Source organism: Narcine bancroftii, chromosome 8 (genome assembly GCF_036971445.1).
Source record: "Narcine bancroftii isolate sNarBan1 chromosome 8, sNarBan1.hap1, whole genome shotgun sequence".
NCBI classification, from domain to species: Eukaryota; Metazoa; Chordata; class Chondrichthyes; order Torpediniformes; family Narcinidae; genus Narcine; species Narcine bancroftii.
In genome coordinates, this window is record NC_091476.1 from 74,775,042 (window position 1) to 74,801,568 (window position 26,527).

General features: G+C 49.2%; 1 protein-coding gene and 1 pseudogene across 2 annotated transcripts in view; both read left to right on the plus strand.

Annotated features, from left to right (window-relative positions):
- The window catches only part of LOC138740893 (neutral alpha-glucosidase AB-like), a 52,262-nt gene that overhangs the window by 23,904 nt on the left and 1,831 nt on the right, over positions 1-26,527 (plus strand). For both annotated transcript variants that reach the window (XM_069894175.1, XM_069894176.1), the window contains 16 exons: positions 1,364-1,463; positions 2,741-2,837; positions 5,922-6,102; positions 7,586-7,739; positions 10,096-10,331; positions 10,420-10,546; positions 16,867-16,946; positions 17,525-17,668; positions 19,858-19,954; positions 21,044-21,145; positions 21,855-22,098; positions 22,641-22,705; positions 24,489-24,565; positions 24,652-24,726; positions 25,650-25,763; positions 26,198-26,310. In XM_069894175.1, coding sequence (XP_069750276.1) covers positions 1,364-1,463; positions 2,741-2,837; positions 5,922-6,102; positions 7,586-7,739; positions 10,096-10,331; positions 10,420-10,546; positions 16,867-16,946; positions 17,525-17,668; positions 19,858-19,954; positions 21,044-21,145; positions 21,855-22,098; positions 22,641-22,705; positions 24,489-24,565; positions 24,652-24,726; positions 25,650-25,763; positions 26,198-26,310 — 2,006 coding nt within the window. The remainder of the gene's footprint in view (positions 1-1,363; positions 1,464-2,740; positions 2,838-5,921; positions 6,103-7,585; positions 7,740-10,095; positions 10,332-10,419; positions 10,547-16,866; positions 16,947-17,524; positions 17,669-19,857; positions 19,955-21,043; positions 21,146-21,854; positions 22,099-22,640; positions 22,706-24,488; positions 24,566-24,651; positions 24,727-25,649; positions 25,764-26,197; positions 26,311-26,527) is intronic.
- LOC138740898 (large ribosomal subunit protein eL14 pseudogene) lies at positions 295-759 on the plus strand (annotated as a pseudogene).

Here is a 26,527-nt window from a genome sequence, read left to right on the forward strand (position 1 = left end):
GTTTCTGTGGTGTACAATTCTCCATGGTGAGTGGGGAATTTGGTGGGAGATGGTAAAATTATGGGGAGAACAAAACAATGATGGATGGTCGACGGGCTGAAACACATGTCTCTGGTGCATTACTCTATGAGTTGTAAATCTAAGGTGGATGCCAATAAATGTAATTTAGAAGCTGTCAATCAGAGAAATCTTTGACCAGGGAGCAGTCAAGGAGAACAGTGGGGATATCTGTATGAAGGTGGAAGGAGTGGCATCAGAATTTACTGCCGCTTTCTCTCTCGACTCACTGGCGATTGCCATGGTGTACAAGTGGTACGTGGAGATCGGCCGCTTGGCCTACATCACGTTCGGCCCGCACGCTGGCAAGCTGGTGGCTATCATCGATGTCATCGACCAGAACCGGGCATTGGTGGATGGTCCCTGCAGTGGTGTAAGGAGACAGGCATTGCCATTGAAGTGCATGCAGCTCACCAACTTTTTTTTTTTTTTTTTAATTTTTTTTATTTTTCAGCTCACCAACTTTAAGATTAAAATACCACATAGTGTTCGCCACAAATTTGTGAAAGCTGCTTGGGAAAAAGAGAAAATCAGTGAAAAATGGAAAGAAACTAATTGGGCAAAGAAAATTGAAGCCTGTGCAAAGAGGGCCAAAATGACCGACTTTGACCGTTTCAAGGTCATGAAGGCCAAGAAAATGAGAAACAGAATTATCAAGCTAGAAATGTCCAAACTGAAAGCTGCCAAAAAGGCATAAATGGCTACACTTTGAATAAAGAACATGTCAAAACCAAAAAAAAAAGAATTTACTGCCATGAACACACCACAAAATCCGTTGTTTCGCAACTACATTACAGTGCAAATATTGCTCTAAATTACATTTAAAATAAATAAATTAGAGAAAGTGAGACTGTGTCTGGGGTCCATTGTCCGTTCAGGAATCTGATGGTGCCGCTGCGTGCTCGTCTTCAGGCTCCTGGACCTCCTTCCCAATGGTAGCAGAGTGAAGAGGGCACGGCTTGGGTGGTTGGGGGAGGGGGGGGGGGTCCTTGAGGATAGAGGCTGCTTTCATAAGACACCGCCTCACATAGCTGTCCTCGATGGGGCGAGGACTGGTGCCCGTGATGGCGCTGGCCGAGTTAACGGTCCTCTTTCCTGTCCTGTGCGTTGGCACCTCTGCACCAGACAGGGACGCAACCAGTCAGAACGCTCTCCACGGTTTACCTGTGGAGGTTTGCAAGAGTCTTTGGTGACGTCCAAAATCTCCTCAAACTCCTCACGGAGAAGGGGATGAGAGGAGCAATAAATATGTGAGCCACTGGCCTGTTTCTTGTGTGCTAAATGGAATCTCATTACCTTCCAACAGCCTGAAGACGCGGATTCTCAAAATGAGAGCCAGGAGACGGAGGACGAGGCTGGAATGTGGGAGGAAACGTTTAAAACTCACACAGACACCAAACCGAATGGTAATTCTGCACAGGCAACCCAGGAAAAAGTTTGTTAACTTGGAGCCAACAGCTGTGATGTAGTCCAAACATTATCACACAATTCACTTCAGAAATTGTCCGACTGATGTTAGCCCTGATTCAGTGACTGGCCGAACAGCCTTCCCATTTTAAGGGTCTTGATGAGGCAAATTTGCCTCTCCTTAGGGTGGTGTGCCTCTAAAGCCCCACACCCCCCCCCTCAAAAGGTGGAGGAAGCCGAAATGCGTAATGTTGTTAAGGCAGACCAAGGCTGACTGGGGATCAGTGGGAGTGTGGTTGCCTAGATCATAGTCATTAGAAAGAATATTATTTTCAAGAAGCCAGTCACGGCATGGTCAGCTCTGGGGTTTGAATCCCGCGCAGTCTGGAAGGAGTTTGTATGTGTCTGTGTGGGTTTTCCCCGCTCTCGTTTCCTCCCATTATTCAAAATGTCCCAAGGTAATAGGTCAATTGGGCAGCATGAGCTCGTGGGCCGAAATGGCCTGTTAACTGCGCTGTATGCTTAAATCTAAAAGCTAAAATGTGTTCCGCCCAATTACTCCAAACCAGCTTACAACCCGGGACGTTTCGGAGGGTGGAGTGCCCAGGGCAAACCCATGCAGGTCATGGGGAGAATGTACAAACTCCTTACATACAGCTTGCTGGCGCTGTGAGAGCTAACCGTGCCGACCAAAGTGACAGAGTAGGCTCAAGGTGTGGAATGAATGGCCTATTCCGCTATATTTGTTTGTGGTGCCTTCTGCCTCTGAACAGGGAGAAGGTTCAGCAGCTGTTCCCAACCTGCAGGGATGATTTGGGCCGCCACCCTATCAGCACTGGAGGGCGTGGATGAGGGGTGTTGCACTCATGAGCGGCACTGGCTTTTGTTACATGGGTCAAAAAGAGGCTCTCAGGGCACTATTTGAATGAAAGGCTAAGGAACTCTCTGCTGCGCCCCTCCCCCTTCAACCTGATTGTAAGTGAAGTAGGTGATCTGGCGGCTACCACATGGTTACCCAGAGAACATTCACGGCATAAACTGAGGTTGGGTGGGAGGGGGTTCTTAGATGGGAGAACATTCACGTCATAAACTGAGGTTGGGCGGGAGTGGGGGAGGGTCTCAGAAGAAAAGAATTGTGTGTAGTATTGAGTTTTCATACATGTAACCGTTTGCTTGGACACAAAGGGGCTGCTTCTGACATTGAGTTTGATCCTGGGATCCTGGACTGGGTGGAGGAGCGAGTGTTTCCAGCGTGACGTGTTTTGTCTCCTCTCAGGCCCGTCCTCAGTTGGCCTGGACTTCTCTTTACCTGGCTTTGAGCACGTGTACGGGATCCCGGAGCACGCTGACAACCTGAAGCTCAAAACTACAGAGTAAGTGGCCACCTCTCTTCCTCACAAGCAATTTGTGTCCTTGGCAAACATTAAACTGTGGCCCACATTCATATGGCAACCAATGTTTTGCTGACCACAAACACTTTTACAGGGTTCAAAACCTATAAGGAGTTTGTACGTTCTCTCTGTGTCTGTGTGGGGATCCTTCTGGCATTCCACTTTCCACCCACCATTAATTGGGGCATTTGGACAGCACGGGTACTATTTAAAAAAAAACACATTAAAGAAAAGGTTCAGAACAGTTTAGATAGAAAAAAAAGATCATGATTAAAAGTTAACACTTACTCTCATTCCATCAATGTCTTGCATACCAGAAGGGGCATTCATGAGATGACATTATGTGCATGCATGAATTGGGGGAACAATTTGTTCATAAGTACGAGTGGTCCTTAAGACAGATGTTCGTAACCCAGGGTGTTAGTCCTGGCATTGAGTTGGAGTTTGGGGGGGCTTGAACTAGGTAGAGGGGCAAGTATTTCCTGATAGATAGCACTTTTGCCTGATTGTTTAAAAGATTGTGGGTTCAGTCCCCATCCACAGACAGGCTCCCCATAATCCAGGCGGTTGATCCTGGTGGGCCTGTGAAACTATTCCGGGTGTTCCTCTGGTGTAAAATATTTAACCGAAGCTTCCTCTGTGTTGCAGAGAGGTACGAAGAATCTTCTGGTCACTGTTTGAAACACAGTATATTTCCCACCCAACTCCATCAGAACCTGTGACCTGATGATGCTTTGTGGAATCTTGCCGTGATCTTCCAATCACGGCAACAAAACCCAGTCCAAAACAGCTGGGTTAGTTTGCAGAGACTACAGACCCTGTAACCTGGGGAAAAACACAGCAGGTCGAGCAGAAACTGTGGGAAAGAAAGAATGGACATTTTGTGAGAGTTATCAAGGCCATTCAGCCCTTCCAGTCTGCCCCAACGAGCCGATCCGTTTTCCCCACTCAGCCCCACTGCCCAGCCCTCTCCCCATAATCTTTGATGCCTGGGCAAATCAAGAACCCATAAACCTCTGCCTTAAATACACCCAACGACCTGGCCTCCACAACCGTCCATGGCAACAAATTCCACAGATTCACTGCCCTCTGGCTGAAGAAATTCCTCCGCGTCTCTGTTCTTCAATCCTGAAATTGTGCCCTCTTATCTAAGACTCTCTCACCGTGGGAAATAACTTTTCTACATCGACCCTGTCAATGCTTTTCAACATTCGAAAGTTTCTTTTTTAAAATTTTTTATTTTTCACACCATAAACCACATTGACCATGATACATACATTTTCCTTTTCAAATATATACAGTGTCATTTTCTCCCCACCCCTCCTCCCATCCCATCCTCCCTATCTCCCCCCCCATCCATTTAAAGTACAAAATCTAAGATACATTAAACCAATCAAACAATGTTGTCATTCATTAAAAATAAACAAGAAATTCCACTGAGTCAATTCTTTTCATTTCCTTCTCCTTTCGTTAATTTAGGTGGTGAATGTCCCCGGTAGGTTTTCTCTATTGTGTTTCATGTAAGGCTTCCATATTTGTTCAAATATTTCAATATTATTTCTTAAACTATATGTTATTTTTTCTAATGGAATACATTTATTCATTTCTATATACCATTGTTGTATTTTCAAATTATCTTCCAATTTCCAGGTTGACATAATACTTTTTTTTGCTACGGCTAGAGCTATCTTAACAAATCTTTTTTTGTGCACCATCCAAATCAATTCCAAATTCTTTGTTTTTTATGTTACTTAGGAGGAAGATCTCTGGGTTTTTTGGCATATTGCTTTTTGTGATTTTATTTAATATCTGGTTTAGATCTTCCCAAAATTTTTTCACTTTCTCACATGTCCAGATTGCATGAATTGTTGTTCCCATTTCTTTTTTACATCGAAAACATCTATCAGATACTGTTGGGTCCCATTTATTTAACTTTTGAGGTATAATGTATAGCCTGTGTATCCAGTTATATTGTATCATACGTAACCTCGTATTTATTGTATTTCTCATCGTTCCAGAACATAATTTCTCCCATGTTTTCTTTTTTATCTTTATATTTAAATCTTGTTCCCATTTTTGTTTAGTTTTACCATTTGTTTCCTCATTCTCCTTTTCTTGCAGTTTAATATACATATTTGTTATAAATCTTTTGATTATCATTGTATCTGTAATCACATGTTCAAATTTACTTCCCTCTGGTAAACTCAGACTGCTTCCTAATTTGTCCTTCAAGTAGGATCTCAATTGGTAATATGCCAGCACTGTATCTTGAGTTATATTGTATTTATCTTTAATTTGTTCAAAGGATAATAATCTATTTCCTGAAAAACAATTTTCTATTTTGATCCCTTTTTTCTCCCATTCTCTGAAGGAAAGGTTATCTATTGTAAAAGGGATTAGCTGATTTTGCGTCAGTATTAGTTTTGGTAATTGGTAATTTGTTTTATTCCTTTCTACATGAATCTTCTTCCAAATATTGAGTAGATGATGTAATACTGGAGAACTCCTACGTTGTACCAATTTTTCATCCCATTTATATAATATGTGTTCAGGTATCTTTTCCCGTATTTTATCTAGTTCTAATCTAGTCCAATCTGGCTTTTAACATTCGAAATGTTTGATGCGATTTCCTCCTCGTTCTCCTAAATTTCCAATGAGTGCAGGCCAAGAGCTGTCAAATGCTCCTTGTATGATAACCTGGATTCATCTGTGTGAACCTCCTTCTGAACCTTTTCCCAAGGTCAGCACATCCTTTCTTAAATGAGGAGGCCAAAACTGCTTCCAATACACCAGTGCCTTATAAAACCTTAACATCACATCTCTGCTCTTATATTCTATTCCTCTTGAAATGAACACCAGATCGCATTCAGCTTGAGTTATGACTCGATGCTGTTCTACCTGCTGAGTTCTACCGGCAGATTTGTTGTTTTTTGCTCCAGGTTGGTTGTAAGGTAATATGAGGCATTCTTGAACATAACAAGTTCTGTCATCTGTGACTGACTTGCTCCTTTCAGGGATCAAGGAAGCGTACGTGTAATTGTAATCCACTGTCCCTCTTTGTCTTAGTGGCGGAGATCCATATCGCTTGTACAACCTTGACGTGTTCCAATACGAGATATTTAACCCCATGGCACTCTACGGGGCAGTTCCTTTGATGCTGGCCCACAACATTCGCCGGACCCTGGGAATCTTCTGGCTTAACGCTGCCGAGACCTGGGTCGATATCAGCTCCAATACAGCGGGGAAGGTGGGTGATGCCTCACTGTTGAACAGGGACGTGATTCGGACCGCGGGGCTCACAGGGAGGGAAGGAGAGAAGCAAACTGGAAGTCAGAAATAACTGCAGCTTTAAAGAAAAAACCATGAAGGTTTGGACAGCACTGCTGAAACAAAATCTAATGGAGAAAATGTGACCTGCACCCAAACACTGCATAATGGAAGGTGCATTTGGGCTTGATGAGCCTTCTGACAGCATAGATGTGATGGGAAGAATGGCCTCTTGAGATGTACATTTTCTGATTTCTTTTGCTGTAAAATGTATCTGGGGAATGATTCAGAATTTATGTCGTGAACATGTCACAAAATTTGTTATTTTGCAGCAGGGTTATAGGGCAAACATTCATATGAAGAAAATAAATTAAAATAGTGCAAGAAAAAGGCAAAGTGAGGCGGTGTCTGTGGTTCAGAAATGTGATGGTGGAAGGAAAAAGCTGTTGGTGCTCGTCTTCAGGCTCCTGGACCTCCTTCCTGATGGTAGCAGAGTGAAGAGGGCCTGGCCTGGGTGATGGGGTCCCTGAGGATAGAATACTGATGCCCGTGATGGCGCTGGCTGAGGCCACAAGTCTCTGTAGCCTGTTCCTGTCCTGTGCGTTAGCACCTCCATACCAGACAGTGATGCAACCAGTAAGAATGCTCTCTATGGTCCACCAGGAGAATTTTGCAAGACTCTAGCAAAATCTTTTCGGGAAGTATGGCCACCGGTGAGCCTTCTTTGTGATTGCATAGATCTTTAGAGATGTTGACTCCCAGGACTTTGAAGTTGTTTACCCTTTCCACTTTTGTCCCCTCGATGAAGTCCTGTTTGTGTTCTCCTGATTATCCCATGGGACTCAGCCCCATTACTGTGCATCAGAAGTCGATATAGATTGGAAACCCCCTCCACTTTTAACTCCACCTACCTACTGGTCCAGATTCTTTGATCACAGTTCTCGAGGATCCAGTGGACCTGCAGATACTGTCTTTCTGAGAAGTGAATTTCATTCTGAACAAGAGCTCAAAGTTTCAAGAGGCGCCTTTGGAAGAGATGCCTGTGGGGGTTTAGAGGCGAGCAGGAGGAATGTTGTTTGGGACTATCAAGTCGTTGGGTATGTTTAAGGCAGAGATTGATAGGTTCTTGATTAGCCAGGACATCAAAGGATATGGGGAGGAGGCCGGGCAGTGGGGCTGAGTGGGAAAATGGATTAGCTCACGATTGAATGGTGGGGCAGACTCGATGGGCTGAATGGCCTATTTCTGCTTCAAAGGTTGTTCTGGCTTGTGACGACCAGCCCTTGGACATCTGCATTTTCGTACCCACCTCCTGCGACAGAGCCGTCACCAGCGGAAGACCCAGTGAGGGTGAGGGGTCCCCTTCTGTCGGCAGCTCACACAGGGGTGGGTGGGGGGGGGGAAGTGAATTTTTGCTCACTAGTTTAGAACAAATATTATTTCTTCCTTCATCACTCTTGCAGACCCTGTTTGGGAAGATGCTTGATTATGTGCAGGGGGCGAACGAAATCCCACAGACGGATGTCCGCTGGATGTCGGAGAGCGGAATCATTGATGTTTTTGTGCTGCTCGGACCGTCCCCGTTTGATGTCTTCAAGCAGTACGCCTCACTCACAGGCACGTCATGGCAGGGGATAGGGCGGGATAGTGGTTAGAGTAACGCATGTCACAACGTAAGGAGTTTGTACTTTCTCCCTGTGTCTGCATGGGTTTCCTCTGGGGGCTCCAATTTCCAACCATCCTTCAAAACATGCCGGGGGTTGTAGGTTATTTGAGTGCAATTGGGCAACATGGTCTCATGGTCCAAAAGGGCCTGCTTGCCGTGCTGTAGTGTACATAGTGTACCACAGGCAGGAGTGTTCTCTAACTGCTCCTAGGAATCTGGGTTCCAGATTTAACACTCTGCGTTAAAATTGTGAACTCTCCAACCAGTGGAAAGCTGCTGCTGTTCAATCAGGTGTGCAGAAAGAAGGTCAGATTTAGATTTTAGTTCAGTTCTTCCTCTGAATAGCCCTAAGTCTCTATTTTGGGCAAGGTTTAAATCAATTCACTTAATCGGATTAATTAAATCCAATCTTCCTTTCCGAGCCCTTTTGTTTTTATTGGCTGTGTAAGAGATGATTTGGCCACATAAGTAGGCTTTCATAGTATCCCAGACCACTACATTTGAAACATCTTGCATTGAATTGACATCAAAGAAAAAAGGTCAAAAACTATTAAATAATAATTATTAAGACTCTATTGTTTTTTTAATACTTGGAGTATTATTTGGATACTTAAAGATACCCACAGGCTTTAACCAAGTTAATTAGCTGGTTGTCAATTAGAAAATACTCAGTCTTTGTATCAGCTTCATGAATGGTTGAGAAAAAAGAGGTAAGATTCAAAAATCATACCTCGCTCACTCCCATATAAGAAGGAGGGTATTGTTAAAGCTGATTTCGAGAGATTAGTCTTTTTTCTCAAAGAACGGTCTAAAACTGTTCAAACAACAATTAAAATCTCCACCTAGAATTAGTGAGTATTGGGAAAGGTCTGGTAAAAGATCAAAAACCTTTACAAAATATGTTGGGTCGTCCACATTTGCATCATAAATACTGGCTATAACCACCGGTTTATCCTGTCGTGTCCCAGTACAATTTATACAGCACCTCATTTTATCCATTCTGCTGTTATAAATGGTGCATTTGGCTGTATTAAAATGGAGATGCCCCTAATTTTGGCTTCAGAGGTTGAGTGATAACATTGACCCTTCCATTTAAATATTGGTCTGTCTTAATCTGTCTTTTGGATATGTGTTTCTTTGAAATATGTAATACAGGTTCACAATCCTTTATCCGGAATCCTTGGGGGACAGTGTGTTCCGATTTTCAGATTTTTCCAGATTTCAGAACAAAAACCAGCTGCCCCAGATTTAAGCCCACCCGAATTGTGCTGCCATATCCACCCCCTTCCAGCCACGCTGGCATCTCTCTTCCCCCCCCCCCCGCCCACCCAAGTCACGCTGCTGTCTTTCTCTCTCTCTCTCTCCCTCTGCTGTACCAGCACCAGGAAAAAAAATGCTGGTTTTTGGAGCTTTCCAGATTTTAGATGTCCGGATAAAGGATACAGGTACACATTCTGCCTTTAAATATTTATTGTGCACTAAAATCCTATATTTTATGGGTCCGTTAAGCCCCTTCACATTCCATTAGATAATTTTAATATCTCTGTCTGTAAGTCTACACTCGTTTTATTAGAACCATAGAACACCACAGCACAGAAACAGACCCTTCAGCCCTCCTAGTCTGTGCCGAACAAATTTTTCTACCGTAGTCCCACTGGCCTGCAGCTGGACCATTTCCCTCCATACTCCATTCCATCCATTTACCTGTCCAAATTTTTCTTAAATGTCAAAATTGAGCCTGCATTCATCTGGCAGCTTGTTCCACACCCCCACCGCTCTCGGTGCAAAGTTCCCTTTAATGTTACCTTTCAACTTTCACCCTTGTCCCCTTTAACCCATGCCCTCTAGATTTTACCTCTCCTAACCTCAGTGGAAAAGGCCTGCTTGTATTTACCCTCTCTATACCCATCACAATTTTATTCTATGTATGGGTAGACTAGCTGGGCTGCTCGCAAAACAAACATTCTCATGGTACATGTGACAATAACTTGAAATTGAACTAAGTAAAGCTGCATTAGATTACCTAGAAGCATAGTTGTGAGTGATTTGAGGCTTGGCGCTAACTCGCTTTCTCGGCCAATCCCAGTCTGTGCATGCATCCCATGTCGCTCAGCCCCTCTCCTGCCTTTCCTCTGGAGACCAAAGCTCAGTGATGCCCGGCGTCTGTATACATGTGAACAGAGAACCCCCTTCACTTGGCCAGCACAGATGATTTGGCCCGAAGGCCTGATTCAATGTTGCATGACTGCCATGCGCTCAAGGGACGATTCCCAGCGTCACTGTTCTCTCGCATCTCTCTCCCCTCAGGTACACAAGCCCTCCCCCCTCTCTTTGCCATCGGCTACCACCAGTGCCGCTGGAACTACAATGACGAGACTGACGTGCAGACGGTGGACGCCGGCTTTGACGAGCACGACATCCCGTACGACGTCATCTGGCTGGACATTGAGCACACAGACGGGAAGCGGTACTTCACCTGGGACCCCAACAAGTTCCCCAACCCCAAGAACATGCTGCAGAACCTGGCCTTGAAGAAGCGCAAGGTACCGAGGCGAGAATGGAAGGGGTGGGGGGTGGGTTGCAGTTGTTCTGTAACTTCTAAATTGCTAGCTCTGTGTCTCCCCCTCCCAGATGGTCAGTATAGTCGACCCCCACATTAAGATCGACAGTGGCTATCGGATACACAGCGAGTTGCAGTCCAGAAACCTCTACGTAAAGACAAAGGATGGAAACGATTATGAAGGCTGGTGCTGGCCAGGTAATGGAGAACTGACAGCGTCTGTCTATCGCCATCTTCTCTCTTCCATTAAAGCTCTAATTTCCTATTAACCTTCCTGCAACTGTATCAGGGCGGCCCAGTTAACATAACACTATTATGACCCAGTTTCAAATCCAGCGCTGTCTGTAAGGAGTTTGTACGTTCTCCCCATGTCTCCATGGGTTCCCTCCCACCCTTCAAAACATCCCAGGGGGTTGGTTGTAGATTAATTGGGATATTTAGGCAGTAGAGGCTTGTGGGCCGGAAGTGCCTGTTACCGTGCTGAATGGCTGAATTTAAATTTAAACTCCAATGTTCATTATACAGCACGTGTGAGGGGCGGTGGCTGGTGCAGGTGACACAGCAGCCTTCCAGCTTGAAGTACCTGATTTAGGTGGGTGGGTTCAAGGTGGGCCTGCCGGCAAAGGGATTGAAAGTGAAGCCACAGCCAGACCTTGAACTGGAGAGGGAGGTGGTGGGGAGATGCCCAGGCCAGCCAAGGACCCGTGTAGGTCAGCGCCCATGGAGAGTGGAACAGTTGAGCACTGGACAGCTGAGGTGTGGACAGACCTCAGTTCCGGCCATGAGGAAGGCAGGAAGCTGAAGGGATTTAGCGGATATCTGGAGTGGAATTCCATCCAAAAGGGTGGCCGGCATCTGGCATGCATGAGGGGCTGGTGGAAACCCTCGATGTCGACGAAGCATTGAAGGTTCTGAGTGGTCAAGGCAGGGGGTGCTGTTGATCTATGTAGTGCGTGTTGAAAGAACCAAAGACTTGTTGATCCAAACCAAGGCTTTTATTAACTAAAAGACTGGAGCATATCACAAGTAGGTCAACCAGTCCAGAATGACCTGGTCTGGCTAGGAACAATCCTTTAAGACCTGCCAGTAGATGTGGCTACACTCTCAGCCAATCACAGTCATCCTACACTACCATCCGTACATATACACATTGGTGATAGAATCTGTACTATCACATTCACCCCTTCTTTGAGAAGCGACCCCAGGGTGGATGGAGGAAAGGGGCTGTACCAGTCAGGGGGTCTGATCATCCGGCATGACCGTCGGGATTGGGGTCGCCGGAGTCGTGTCGCCGGCAGGCCCGTAGGAGGCGGCCACTGCTTCGCTCAATTCCCCAATGGCGTTGTCGACAGTCTGGCCTGAGCTGGTGGGGTGGTGCTGATCCCTCTGTTCAAGCACATGACCTGGGGGAGAAGGAATAGGGGGAGGTTGGGTTAAAGGCACTGCTGCGCCTGATCCGGCTTGGGCTAGATCCCTTACCTTCCGTCCTTCCTGGTACTCAAAGTAGGCATAATGCGGGTTCGCATGGAACAGAGTCACTCGGTCAACCAAGGGGTGAGAGTAACAGACGTGGCGTCGTGAAAGGACCGAACCAGGAACCATGAGCCATGCTGGTATGGTTGTACCCGACTCGGATTTCCTCGGGAAAGAGAACATCCTTTCATGGGGAGTGGCATTGGTTGCGGTGCATAGGAGGGAGCAGATGGAGTGTAGGGCACTAGTGAGCTCGTCCTGCCAGCGAGAGGTGGGGAGAACTTTGGACCGGAGGGCAAACGTAACCGGTTTCCAGAAGGTGGCGTTCTCTATTTCGACTTCCCCATTACCCCGTAGGTTATAGCTGGTGATCCTGCTTGAAGCAATACCACGCTCCAGAAGGTACTGCTGCAGCTCTGCGCTTATAAACAAGGACCCCCCTGTCACTGTGGATGTTTCTGTGGTACCCGAAGATGGTGAAGATGCTATCAGGGCCTCTATAACTGAGGAGGCAGTCATGTCTGAGCAGGGCACAGCGAATGGGAAGCGGGAGTACTCGTTGATGGCTGTAAGGATGTCGATGTTACGATTGGTCGACGGTAGGGGCCCCTTGAGGTCTACACTGAGACGCTCAAAGGGGCGGGTGGCTTTGATGACGTGGGTGTTCTCTGGACGGAAGAAGTGGGGCTTGCACTCAGTGCACACCGGGCAGGCTTGGGTCATGGAGCGAATCTACTCGACCATGTAGGGCAGGTTGCAAGCATTGACAAAGTGCACAAACCTAGTGAACCCTGGATGACAGAGATCCTCGTGGAGCTCAGTTGTATGTTGGTGCAAATCCCCCTGGAGAGCACATCTGGCTGGTTGTTGAGTTTAACTGGCTGATACAGTATGTCATAATTAAAGGTGGAGAGCTCGATTCTCCATCTGGCGATTTTGTCATTCTTGATCTTACCTCGCTGGGTATTGCTAAACATGAAGGAGACCGCGCATTGGTCGGTCAGCCTGCCAGTGAGGTAGTGTCTCCAACGACGTACTGCTTTGACTATGGCCTGGGCCTCCTTCTTGACAGAGGAGTGCCGTCTTTCAGGACCCTGGAGGGTTCTGGAGAAGAAGGCTACCGGCTGGCCAGCCTCGTTCAAGGTGGCTGCCAGTGCAAAGTCAGATGCATCGCTTTCGACTTGGAACAGAATGGACTTGTTGATGGCGTGCAGCGTTGCAGCAGCGATATCCGAATTGATGCAGTCGAAGGCCGCCCTGGCTTCAGTTGGCAGGGGGAAGGAGGTGGTCTTGATGAGTGGCCGTGCTTTGTCGGCAGAGTGTGGAACCCATTGGGCATAGTAAGAGAAAAAACCCAGGCAGCGTCTGAGTTCCTTCTGGGTGCGGGGGCGGGGGTGGGGGGGGGTGGCAAGTCCATGGGGGGACGCATGCGGTCAGGGTCCGGCATGACCACCCCGTTCTCCACCACACAACCCAGAATTGCAAGCCAAGTGGTCCGGAAGACACACTTGTTGAAATTGTAGGTCAAGTTCAGGCGAATTGCAGTCTGAAAAAATTTATCAAGGTTGGCATCATGGTCCTCTGTGTCATGGCCGCAGATGGTGACATTGTCCAGATATGGGAAAGTAGCAGTCAGCACATTCTGGTCCACCATCCGGTCCATTTCCCGCTGGAAGATCGCGACGCCATTTGTGACCCCAAAGGGTACCATGAGGAATTGATACAGCCGCCCATTTGCTTTGAAGGCTGTGAAAGGTCGGTATTCTCAGCAGATCGGGAGCTGATGATAGGCCGAATGTAAGTCAATGGTGGAAAATACATCATATCTGATTCACCATATCCATGATCCGTGGAAGGAGGTACGCATGCAAAAGCGTGAAGAGGTTGATTGGCTGTAGTCAACCACCATCTGCGGCTTCTCCCCGTTTTTAACAACCACCACCTGGGCCCTCCATGGACTTAAGGTCCATGGTTCGATAATGTCCTCATCCAGCAGTCTGCCCACCTCACTTGTGATAAATTTCCTGTGTTCATATCTATATTGCCGGCTTTTGGTGGCCACAGGCTTCCAGCCAGGGGTGAGATTTGCGAAAAGCGCTGGCGGAGCAACTGAGGGGATGGAGAGACTACAGGTGAGGTCCTGGGGCATGGTGGAGGGTGGCTCGGGCTGCCGCTGGCAGGAGGTTTCCAGGGTGGAGTGGTTACAGACAGAGAGCGGAGCATGAGGCCTCCAAAAGTGCAGGGAAACGGTTTGAAACTGGCACTGAAAATCCAATCCCAGCAGTGCAGGGGCGCACAATTGAGGAAGGACTAATAGTTTGAAGTCTGAACGTGATGCCCTGGACTTTCAGTGCGATCTGGTCGCCAATGAAATTCTCTGTGCAGTGGGGAGAATAGCCAGTCCGCAATGGTGGGCCAGGTCTGGGCAGATAAAACTGTCAGTTGATCCCGAGTCAAATAAGCAATTGGTATAGTGTCCATGCACTTTAATCAGTTCCATTGCTTTTGTGAGGGGATGGGGGAAATCCTGGTCGAGGGTTATTGATGCAGAGACTTGTAATGGGGACAGTGGAGACCTGCGTGATGACATCACACAAACAGTTGGGCCTGAAAAGACAGTGTCGAGGAGTTGGTGTTGTTGCCTGCAGCCAATGGTAAGTGTTGGGGGTCACTGCTTGCCGTCGGCGGTGGGGCGGTCAGCGGTGGGGCAGTCAGTGGTGGTGGGTCCCTGGTTGGCAGTGTTGGGTCCCCGGTTGGCTGCGTCGGTGGGTACCGGGTCGGCAGCGGCAGCGTGTCCCCGGTCGGCAGTAACGGCAGTGGGTCCCTGGTCAGCGGATCCCTGGCCGGCAGCGGCCGTTGAGGTCGGGGCTGGGGCCTGGTCGGACATTGCTTCGTGAGGTAGAGTGAACGTCATTGTGGTAAGGGTGGGTTGTGCCTTGCGCGCTCGGTGTCTGCCCCGTGACGTCAGGCGCTGCCGCGCGGTGGAGTCCTCGCTCTCATTGGATGAGAGCTCTGAGGAAGAAGTGTTTGAAATGGAGAGTGGCGATTGGGCTTCACACGAAGCACTGTGTTTGACGGTGGCCATTTTGGAGCAACAGACTATAGCAAAGTGGCCATTTTTAAGGCACTTCTGGCACCTGGCTTTTCTCGCCGGGCACTGGGACCTGCTGTGCTTGTTCCTCCCACAGAAATAACACTTTGTGGTTGCATCGGGCAGTGTAGCGGCAGTAGTAGGGTAGAGGGAGGGCATTCTACTCACATCAGAGTTTGGGGTCTAGCTCTGAGAGTACATGTCCATACTTTAGACCGCAGCCTCCATCGTCTCTGCGATCTGGATCACGTTCTCTAGGTTTTCTCCCCTGTGCTCTAGCAGGCGCTCCCTCACCTGATTGGACCCAGGCCACATAGGCATCCTGAATCAGATCATCTGTGGTCTCCGCAGCAATTCTGTCTGTGCAGGTACAGTCCCTGCCCATTGCCCTTAGTGCCTGAATATAAGCTCTACAGGACTCACCGGGCTGTTGCCTCCTTGTAGCAAGTTTGTACCACACATAGACCCTGTTCACCAGTCGCTCGTAGAGCCCTTTCAACGCCTTCATGGCGTTGTGGTCGCGTCCTGGACACTCTGGTAGACTCTCGGGGACACCATAACCATCAATATTAGTAGTTGATGGTTGTCCTCTATCACAGCAGGTCAGAGAGCTGTAAGTATGTTTCGAAGCATCTCACCCAGTACTTAAAGTCACTCGAGGCTGTAGCTGACTGTGGGTTGATGTCGAGGCATTCCAGCTGTAGCATACGCTCCATCCCTTCAAAAATTTTTTTAGGTTAATAAAATTGTAGTGCGTGTCGAAAGAACCAAAGACGTTGATCCAAACCAAGGCTTTTAACCATATAACCATATAACTGTTTACGGTGTGGAAACAGGCCATGTCAGCCCTTCAAGTCCACGCCGGTTCACTTGAACAATGCAACAGATTCACTTCTTCCTGTAAAGTTATTAACTAAAAGACTGGAGCATATCACAAGTAGGTCGACCAGTCCAGAATGACCTGGTCTGGCTAGGAGCAATCCTTTAAGATCTGCCAGTAGGTGTGGCTACGCTCTCAGCCAATCACAATCATCCTACACTACCATCTGTACATATACACATTGGTGATAGAATCTGTACTATCACAATCTAATATGGGTAAATGGAGTTAGCAGAGGGAGCACAATGGGCAGCAGACCATCACTGGTCAGGAAGGGGCAACAGGGACTGCACTTCCTGAGAAGACTGAGTCGAGCGAGGCTACCGGCCACCATCAAGTCAACCTTCTACAGGAGCTGTATCCAGAGCGTCCTGGCCGGCTGATTCGCCGTGTGGGGACGGTTGCTGCAGAGAAATGGATCAGAGGTCAATCCACATGACCATAAGAGAGGCAGAGAGGGTCACTGGAGATTCCTTCTCCCCATCGACATGATCTACCAGCATCATTATTTGAAGAGGGGACGCAAAAATCATTGAGAACCCTTCCACCCATACAGGGCATCTTTCAGCTGCTCCTGTCGGGGGAAGAGATACAGGAGGTTCCGAGCCAGCACCACGAGGCCGAGGATCAGCTTCTTCCCACAGGCAGTGAGAACACTGAACGACCCAAGGAACTGCTCACACTCACCCTCCGAGACCCTCATATTTACGAAACATTATTTATTTGTATAGATGAACACTTGTCCTGTATATGTATTGTTTGTCTGGTTTGTGTCTGTGTGTTTTGCACTGAGGACTGGAGAAAATCTCTTTCGACAGGTTGTACTTGTACAATCAGAATATAATAAACTTGATTGACAGAGAGAGAATAAGGTCTAAGTCTTGGGGCAATGAGCGCCGTGGTTTGCAAGAGAGAGAAGTGTAGGGACAGTCATCTCTAGTGTGTTCTCTCTCTCTCTGCTTGCTTTTTCTCTCTCTCCTGTCAGTACTTTAGGTTGTGATATGGGCCCCATGAAGGATCTGTGTGGTCTGAATCCACAAGCCTACCTGCTCACTGCCCGTCTGTCTGTCCTAGGTTCTGCTGGCTACCCTGACTTCACCAACCCTGAGATGCGATCTTGGTGGACCAGTTTGTTTGCCTACGATCAGTATCAGGTCAGTTTAGGTTTCTTAGAGTGTGTGTGGCGGGAAATGAACAGTGCAGTGACTGGACTCATTGAACCCTGGTAACCAGACACATTACTGTTGGGGGTGCCACGTTTCACCAGCTGTCGAGGGCCAACATCAAAAAATATGCAAAAAAACTAGAAATGGTCAACTGAAATTCATCGGAATTTATATTCCTCGTCTTTTGTACTGTTCCATATCTGTTACCTGATAGCCTGTGTTTCTCCCTCTGCTCCATCCTCCTTTCCCCCCCCCCCCCCTCTCCCCAGTGAGTTTATACGTTCTTCTGGTGTCTGTGAGGGTTTCCTCTCGGTGCTCTGTGGTGTATGTCTAAATTTAATCAAATGTTCGCCCACCTTCACCTTAAGTCAATCTGTTGATCCAGCCTCCGCCAACGACAGTTCCAGGAATCACCACCCTTTCAAGCTGCAGCAATGTCCTACTGTCCTGCATTGTTTTACGCTCAGCTCACCTTCAGTTGCCATTGGGCGGGATGTCACAGGGTGCTTTCAAAGTCCAAACCCCTCCTAACCATCCCTCTCCTCACCTGGTTTCTTGCTCCCCAGGGGTCCATGGACAACCTCTACACGTGGAACGACATGAATGAGCCATCGGTGTTCAACGGGCCCGAGGTCACCATGCACAAGGACAGCGTGCATTGGGGCGGCTGGGAGCACAGGGACGTCCACAACCTCTACGCCTTTTACGTGGTGAGTCTTGGACGTGAAGCACGACCTTCCCTGATGTCCATTCACATGGGAATCTCCATTTGCAGAACCACCCCCCAAAGTTGGCTGTGGCCCATCTGTGGCCCTTCTGCATCTATTACATAATGCCCCACCATTTTATTCAGTGCCTGCTACGTTTTGCTCACACCTTGGTGAAGGGTTCAGGCCTGAAACCATAGAAAGTTACAGCCCAGAAACAGGCCTTTCTGGTCTGTGCTGAACTATTTTCCTGCCTCGTCACACTGACCTGGACCCAGTCCATACCCCTCCCAACCACGTACCTGTCTAAATTCTTCTCAAATGTTAAAATTGAGCCCACATTCACCACTTCACCTCGTTCCACACCCCCACCGCTCTCAACGGGAAGAAGTTCCCCCCTTGTGTTCCCCTAAACATCTCATCTTTCACCCTAGTTTGTATCTCCCCTGTCCTCAGTGGAAAAAAGCTGATCTGCATTTACTCTGTCTATCCCCTGTTACGGCACTGATTTAACACAGCTTACAAACAAATAAAGAATGCACTCACTCATTTCTTTCAGCCACACCGTGAAGTCAGCTTTCTTTATTATTTACTAGACACAACTGTTACAAACCCAGAGGACCCATAAACCCAGCAGCAGTAGATATTCACCAAGACAAATGGTTACTTGAACAAAAGTTGCTTTTAATTATCTTTAAACATGAAAATAGAATTACACTTTAACTTATCACTATTAACTAACCTAACTTAACCCCCTTCTAATTCTAAATGCACGTGTGTGTAATGTGTGTGTGTAAGTTCAGAAAAGTTCTTTGGTTCACAGTCCAATCTCACTTCTCATTCCTCCCAGTTCACTGGTTGCAGGCAATTCTTATACTGTGCACAGAATTTAACATTTATAAAGTTCACCAGGCTTTGGCGCTCAAAAGGTAAATGGTTACCGCTTAGGAAGGTTCTTGTCGGTTTTCAGAGAGAGATTTGTTGTTCCAGGACATCCACAACTGATGTACTTCCATCAGTCACTCCAGGTTCTTGATGACAAAACTTGCCCCGTCAGGGTTTAACTAGACAATAACCTTTCTTTCAGGTCACCACAGAGTGCCTTTCTTTTCCTTATTCCAAGTGAAACATTAGAGAGCCAGTCCTCTCCTCTTACATGAACCACAAGGACTTCAACCAGGCAGTCTTTCAAAAGCTTGCCAGCTTGTCCTGTTTCAGTCCCAGCAACTTCTGCTGGCTGTAACACTGTCAAGTGATCTCTGCTTCTCTCTCTCTCACACACTGAGAGAAAGCCTGTTTGACTCTCTCTGCTTACAAAACCACATGACCCTCTTACAACAGCAAATTCTCCTGCAAACAATAGTGGCTCCTGTCTGCTCTTTCATCTGTTGCCTTGATAAACAAGAATCCATTAGTGACGTCTCTTGAACACTCTTCAAAACTCTTGTAAAAAGGTGTGAGAAGCCACTATGCCCAGCATTTCAAATAAGATCTGTTTTAAATTGTTTGTATGTGACTTTCTCTAACAATCTTTTCCCAATTTATCTCCCAGAAACATTTCTATATTCTTTGTCACACAACACTGCATCCTTCAACTCCCCAAACACCACCCAGCCAAACCCCTCTGACCTTCTCAATGACTCACTGCCACATGGATGATCCTGACCCTCTCACCCTCCTCCTCCTGCACCTGAGATTCATCACCCTTATACTGATGCGTAACACATGCTATTACCCCCGCACATCGCATCGCGTACATCATCATCGCTCCCGACGAAGATGAGTAGGTGACTGCGACGACCCCTAATCATTTTAAATATCTCTTTCAACGTTGGTTATGTATCTTTACCTTTGATATATAAAGTGCGCTGAGTTTCTCCAGCATTATGTTTTTGTTTCGCATTTGTCCGTCAGCTTTTTCATTGATCTTTTGGAGGATTATCACCCCCTTCAGCAGTGGGGAGAGGGGGTGGGTGGGTGGGTTGGTCTGTGCAGGGAGCAGTGTTCCCACAGTTCCCCAGTCGGGACCCTGTAGGGGTCGTTTAGGACCTGCCGTCAGTGTTTACAGGACAAGGAAGAGCGGTATGGGTGAAACAGGCCAGAGACCCATCAGGTCACTGCTGGAGCAGCCCCATTGCTGATCCGGTTTCTTGCCGGGAATTGACTCCTTGTCCCTTCCTCTCACTGCGCAGCAAATGGCTACAGCTGAGGGCCAGATCCAGCGCTCCGGTGGCACAGAGAGACCGTTTGTCCTCACCAGAGGGTTCTTCGCTGGATCCCAGCGTTACGGTAGGTTCCCCATAACCAGTTGTCAACAGGGGAGACGTTTCTGAAAGCGGGAGAGAGAGGTGTGAGCAAGCTAAAGAGACATGGGAATCACCAGCGCTGTGTAACACAGGTTACAGAGACTCTCAAGAGACTGGTTCCAGGATTGAAGGGCATCCGCTGAGAACAAAGGCGCGGAGGAGTTCCTCAGCCAGAGGGCGGTGAATCTGGAATTTGTTGCCGCAGGTGGTTGTGGAGGCTGGGACATTGGGTGTATTTAAGGCAGAGATTGACAGGTTCTTGATTAGCCGGGGCATTGAAGTTTATGGGGAGAAGGTCAGGCAGTGGGGCCGAGTGGGGAAATGGATCAGCTCATGATTGAATGGTGGAGCAGATTCTATTCTAAGCGGACACTCTTCAATCCTGAGGTTGTACCCTCTTGATGAGATCCCTTCCTCATTCTCCTGAATTCCAATGAGGACAGGCCAGGGGCAGTCAAACGCTCCTCTCATGATGACCCTTTCTTTCCGGGATCAGTTTCGCCAGAGCTTCCAGGGGAAGGCCTTCCAATTCCCAACACAAGGCCTGAGTGAAGGTGTATAGGAGGAAGGATTGTTCATCAGTGACTGTCAGTACTGGAGCAGGCCCTTCGGCCCCTCTCCCCCAGGAGTGTGCTATCATCGACCACCGGTTTATACTGATTCCTTTATGGTCTCACCAATTCCTCCTATATTCTTATCACTCACCCACACATGAGGGACAATTTATGTTGGCCAATTAATCTACCAATCTGTGCGTCTTTGGGAGATGGGTGGAACATCTGGATTAGGGGAGGGGGGAACCATCCTGTCACTGGCAATGTGCAAACTCCACATGTATAGCATCAGTGGTAGGGATCAAGCAGATGTCTGGAGCTGGGGGACAGTGAGTACCATGGTGAGTGCATCAAGCAGATTATCGGGTGGCAAGCGCTGTACGTTGCTCTTGAGTACAGTGACATTTTTAAAAGGGGCCAAAGGTCTCCTGAGAGCACAGAGAAGGTGTCTGTGGAGAGAGGTGTGGCAGCTCACTCTAGGGTCGATGCTCTAATCTCTCCATCTCCTTCTCTTGCAGGGGCTGTGTGGACAGGGGATAACTCTGCAGAGTGGGACCACCTGAAGGTGTCGCTGCCCATGTGCCTGTCCCTGGCACTGACCGGGATCTCCTTCTGCGGAGGTTAGTGCATGTAGGAGCGACAGGAATGGGGACCGTGGGAGTGACGGGAATGGCGGCCGTGGAATGGGGGGGCGGGAATGGGGGCCGCGGGGATGGGGGAATGCAGGAGCTACGGGAAAGAGGGCCGCGAGAGCGAGGGGAATGGGGTTCACAGGTGAGGGGAATGAGGGCCGTAAGAGTGAGGGGAACAGGGGAATGGAGTCAAGGGGAATGGGGGTGAGGGGAAAAGGGGCTGAGAGTCGAGGTGGTCACTAGTAAACCCTGAATCTACCCAGAGGTGAACTGGTTGTGGTGAACAAACCTGGGTCAGGAGGGAGGGTTGGAAGCCAGGCGCAGAGATCAGCCGAAGGCCCCCTTGGCTCACCTTGTCTGTGCTGTCCTTTACACTAATCCTGTGTTTACCCCGGACTATTTATTCCTCCCACCACCCCCCCTCCCCACACTGGCCTCAAATTCAACCACTCTCTGGGACAACCCACTGACTGGTGTGTCTCTGGGAAACGTGGGGGGGGGGGGAAACTCTTGCGGTCACTGGGAGAATGGGCAAACTCTACCCACCCAGCAGTGGAGGTGGGCATCGAACCCAGGTCTCCGAAGCTGAATGTGGGGAATAGGCAAGGGGGGAAGCTTGTGTGGCCCAGCAGTGCTGGCACAGAGCAAGAAGATGGGAGGGAAGAGGCATTCTCCATTAAGACCCTTTGCTCTGCAGCGGACGTTGGTGGATTCTTCAAGCACCCCAGCCCTGAGCTGCTGGTGCGCTGGTACCAGGCTGCAGCCTACCAGCCCTTCTTCAGGGCCCACGCCCACCTGGACACCCCGAGGCGGGAGCCCTGGCTCTTTGGTGAGGACAACAAGCAGCTGATCCGGGCGGCCATTCGCCAGCGCTACACCCTGCTGCCGTTCTGGTACACCAGCTTCTACCACGCGTACAAGACCGGGGAGCCCGTCATGAGGTAATGTGCACTCCCTACCAGGGTCCACGTGCCCATTGTGGCGGAGTCTGCATGCCCAGCTCGTGCCATACAGTGGGGGGGGGGGAGGTCCTGTGGTTCTGTACAGTTTGTGTAAGGAAAGAGGGGGGGTCAGAGGAGAGGAGGGAACGGGAAACTGGAAGGGGGGAACGGGTCCCTAAGGGGAGGAGGAGGGAATAGGAACCCAAGGGATGGGGGCAGAGGGGAGGGGAGGTGGATGCAGAGGGCAACCTGAACAAGATGTTCCCTGGACCCACATTGTGCTGTGACACATTTGGGGGAGCGGAGCTCTTCTCGGTGTCCGGGGCCCAGCCAGTCACCCTTGCACAGTAGTGTCCACACGCCGACATTGGGGACTGGCTGGATATGGTGCTCCCTGTGTCCCACCCCCCTCAGATACATTCCCTGGGCTGCAGGGCTGGTGAAGGGTGGGGTCTGTAAGCTGCACTGGAACGGGCAGAATGATTCTGCAATCCTCTCCTGAGATAAAAGTGTCTGCTCCAGTAATGATTTGTTCTCTCCAGGCCGATGTGGGTGGAGTTCCCTGGCGACGTGGAAACATTCAGCCTTGACGATCAGTACATGCTTGGTGAGTGACTCCTCAAGTTGGCCTCTCCCCTGTGCATGTGAACAGGAGACACCCTGAGATTGCTCTTCCCCACCCACATGGGTTTGGGTGGTTTCAATGTCCCACCCCACCTCTCTCTACCCTCATGTATTCTTAAATCCAACCGGACTCGACATCTGCAGGCTCCATATAAATGCTGTGGGTGGAGTGGGACAGTTTGGACAGTCATGAACCAGTTCAGATGTAGAATTGTAATGGACTCCCCCAACCCCCAGGCCATTTGGTCCATCATGCCTGTGCCAGTTGAATGAGACAATCCCACCTACCACTAGATCTGACCTGGGTCACATTCACAGGTGGTGTGGCTTTGTGTTCCAGATCCTGACACCCAAAAGAGATAATCAGAGCATAGCACAGTACAGGCCCTTCGGCCCTCTAGGTTGTGCCGACCCATATAAACCCTAGTACTAAACTCTCCCTAACCTGTAACCATGCGTCTTTCACCCATGTGTCTGTCTAAAATGCCCCTAATGTCCCAGCCTCCACCACCATCCCAGGCAAGGCATTCCAGGCCCCCACACACTGATCCGGATTGAACTCCATCTGCCACTTTTCCACCCAACTCTGCCTCCTGTCTCTATCCTCTTGTAACCTTCGACAACCTTCAGCTCCATCCACAACTCCTCCAACCTTCGTGTCATCTGCAGACTTTCTGCTCCACCCATCCACCTCTTCATCCCGGTCATTTATTTACATTCACAAAGAGCTGGGGGTCCCAGAACAGATCCCTGTGGTCCTTCCACTAGTTACTGACCTCCAGGCAGAATCCTTCCCGTCCACGACTACTCAAGCCAATTTTTTATCCACGTCCAAGGTTCCACTGATCCGGTGTCTCATGACTTTCTCATGGGGGTCCTTGTCAAATGCCTTGTTAAAATCCACGTAGACCTCATCTACTACCCGACCCCCAGCAATTTCTCTTGTAACCAGCTCTTCCCATTTCTCCTCTAGTCTTTTTTACCAGTATCTTTCCACTCCATTCACTGATGGAAACTGATTCTGAGCAGTTCTGTGGAGGTCGCGTTCTGTGTACAGACCTGTGGGGAGCAGAGACCCAGCACTGCCTTTGGGGTCCAACTGCCCAGCCCGACTGCTGTCGGCTCCATACATGCTTTTTAAATGGCCTGTAAAGGAAGCAATGGTGGTTTATTTTAACATCCTGCGACCGCGGGGTTTGGGCCCTAAGATGGCAGCGCATGTGTTCAGCAGTGGGCGCAAGGGGTTGCCCTGGGGAAGTGGAGGATCGACGTAGAGCTCCAGAAAATGGGGAGACCACCCCAGTTTGAGGAAGAGCAGAAGAGATGACTCACGGGACGGGGACCACGGCGGTGGCCCAGCGAGAGGCTCCAAGGGTGTTAGTACTCGAGGAGGGGAACCCACACAAGCTGTGGGCTATTGGTGACAGCAGTCTGCAGACCGCGGGAAACTGGCTGAAGGGGTTCCAAGTATCGGAACGGGGATGCTAGAGGAGGCTGAGAGTTTCCTGATGGTGTTGGAGATTTGGATCTGGAGCTTGGGATGGACCCTGTGAGGCTGTGGGAGACTGGAGGTGAATCCATGCACTGTGTCTTGGGGTGGTGGGGGGGTGGGGAACTCTCTTCTCTGTCCCGTACTATAAGGGGTGCCGGACAATTTCTGCTGATGACGAATCTGCCTTGTGGCGGATTAAAGGGAATTTTGTGTAATGTTTCTCTTTTATGACATAATAATAAATGAATCTTGAATACTCACCGTCTCTTTCTAGGCAACGCTCTCTTGGTGCACCCGGTAGTGGAGCAGAATGCTCGGGGCGTGCAGGTTTACCTGCCAGGTAATGGCCAGGTAAGGCTCCGTACTCGACTCCTTGCCCATCCCTCCATCCCCCCGGCACGAGCGTGAGCTGACTCCACCTTCTTGTCTTTTGGCAGTTCTGGTATGACGTGCACCACCACCAGAGGTACACGGGGCCGCAGAACCTGTACGTCCCTGTCACCCTCAGCTCGGTGAGTGAGTGTCCACCGATCCTAGATCCTTCGGTTGGAGGGGTGGGTTTGGATGATCGAGGGGAATTGCCCTTTTACTCAGTCTCATTTGGGGAAGGATGATACATCAAAGCAACTCATAGTTGGAGCTTTGAAGTCCACTTGGAGTTCTAGTTATCTTGGAAGGAACTGGCCATCCCTTCTCCACTGGTTGTGTAGCGGTTAGTGCAATGCCTTTAAGCGATGGGGACTGGACCAGGGTTTGAATCCCGTACTGTCTGTAAGGAGTTTGTATGCTCTCCTTGTGCGTGTGTGAATTTCCTTCCACCCAGGTTAATAGAGGATCATTTGGGTGGCACAGACACGTGGGGCTGTATGTGTAATTTAAAAATAAGAAATAGGAGCAGGAGTCGGCCATTTGGCCCGTCGAGTCTGCTCTGCCATTCATGGCTGATCTGATGATGGTTTCACCTCCACCGACCCGCCTTTTCCCCATATCCTTTAATTTCCCCGACGATGTAAAAATCTCTCCAACCTTGTCTTAAATCTATTTACTGAGGTCCCTTCCACTGCTTCAATGGGCAGAAAATTCCACAAATTCCCCACCCTCTGGGAAAAGTAGTTCCTCCCCATCTCCATCCTAAATCTTCTCCCCTGGGCGATGTCCCCTCGTTCTGGTCTCCCCCACCAATGAAAACAACACACCCACCTGCAGCTTCTGAATGTAACGTGAGGAGCTCGGGGGGTTGATCAGTAACCATGGAGGGAAAGGAAAGGGGCCGACAGCAATCCAAGGGTGAGGGACTTTGGTGTCAGAGTCACGGAGTTCAGTTGATGGGGAGGGGACTTTTGAGAGTAGGTGGTGTCTGTTCAGCATGTGGGACATTCCTACCCACAAAACCTCAGGGAGCGGCGTTACCATGTTTTCTCCCTCTGTTCTCTAGATACCAGTCTACCAGCGAGGAGGAACCATCGTTCCTCGGAAGGAACGTGTTCGCCGATCATCCTCCTGCACGCACAACGATCCCTACACTCTCTACGTGGCCCTGGACGCACAGGTAACATGGGCACAGCTGCCCCTTCCGCCACGAGTAAATGACCTGGCCTGTCCCACTGGGAACACCCTCCAGGCCAGTGCTGCCTCCCAGCCCCAGGCTCCCACCTCCTGTATGGGTAAGGTTTGTGCCTTCTCCCTGTGGCTGCCACCTCTGGTCCCAAAGCCCTCTGTGCTGGTGGGCGAAATGGTGATTATAAGTCGAGTCCAATGTGGAGCTGAGCAGTAGAATCTGTGGGGCAGCACAGATGGTGGGCCGACTAGCCTTTTCCCCCGTGCCGTCTGACCTGGGAAGCGGGATTTACTTAACGGTTTGAGGCCTGTCACACCTGACCGTGCACTTGTGGAGAGCGGTCTGCAGCAGCCAGCTTTCGGATAGGGTGGGTGGAATCAAAGCTACCTCTTGCTCCAGGCCTGACCTTCGGTCTCTCTCACCAGGACTTTGCAGAGGGAGACTTGTTTGTTGATGACGGCCACACTTTCAACTTTCAGAAGAGGGAAGAGTATCTTCACCGGAGGTTTACCTTCAAAAACAATTCCCTCATCGCCAGGTAACTGCTGGTTGGTGGTAACTGGAGCCAGGGTACCTGAGGCAAGGAGGGCTACCCTGCTGTAGGGGCCTCTCATGGAGCTGGGGGGGAGGTGAGCAGCACACGTCTGGCACAGCCCCAGTATCTGCTTGTGCACAGAGCCCGTGGGAGAGGCTGGCGCTGGTCTGCCCCTCCTGGACCCAGATCCGCACCATTTCACCTGTGCGCTGGGCTGATC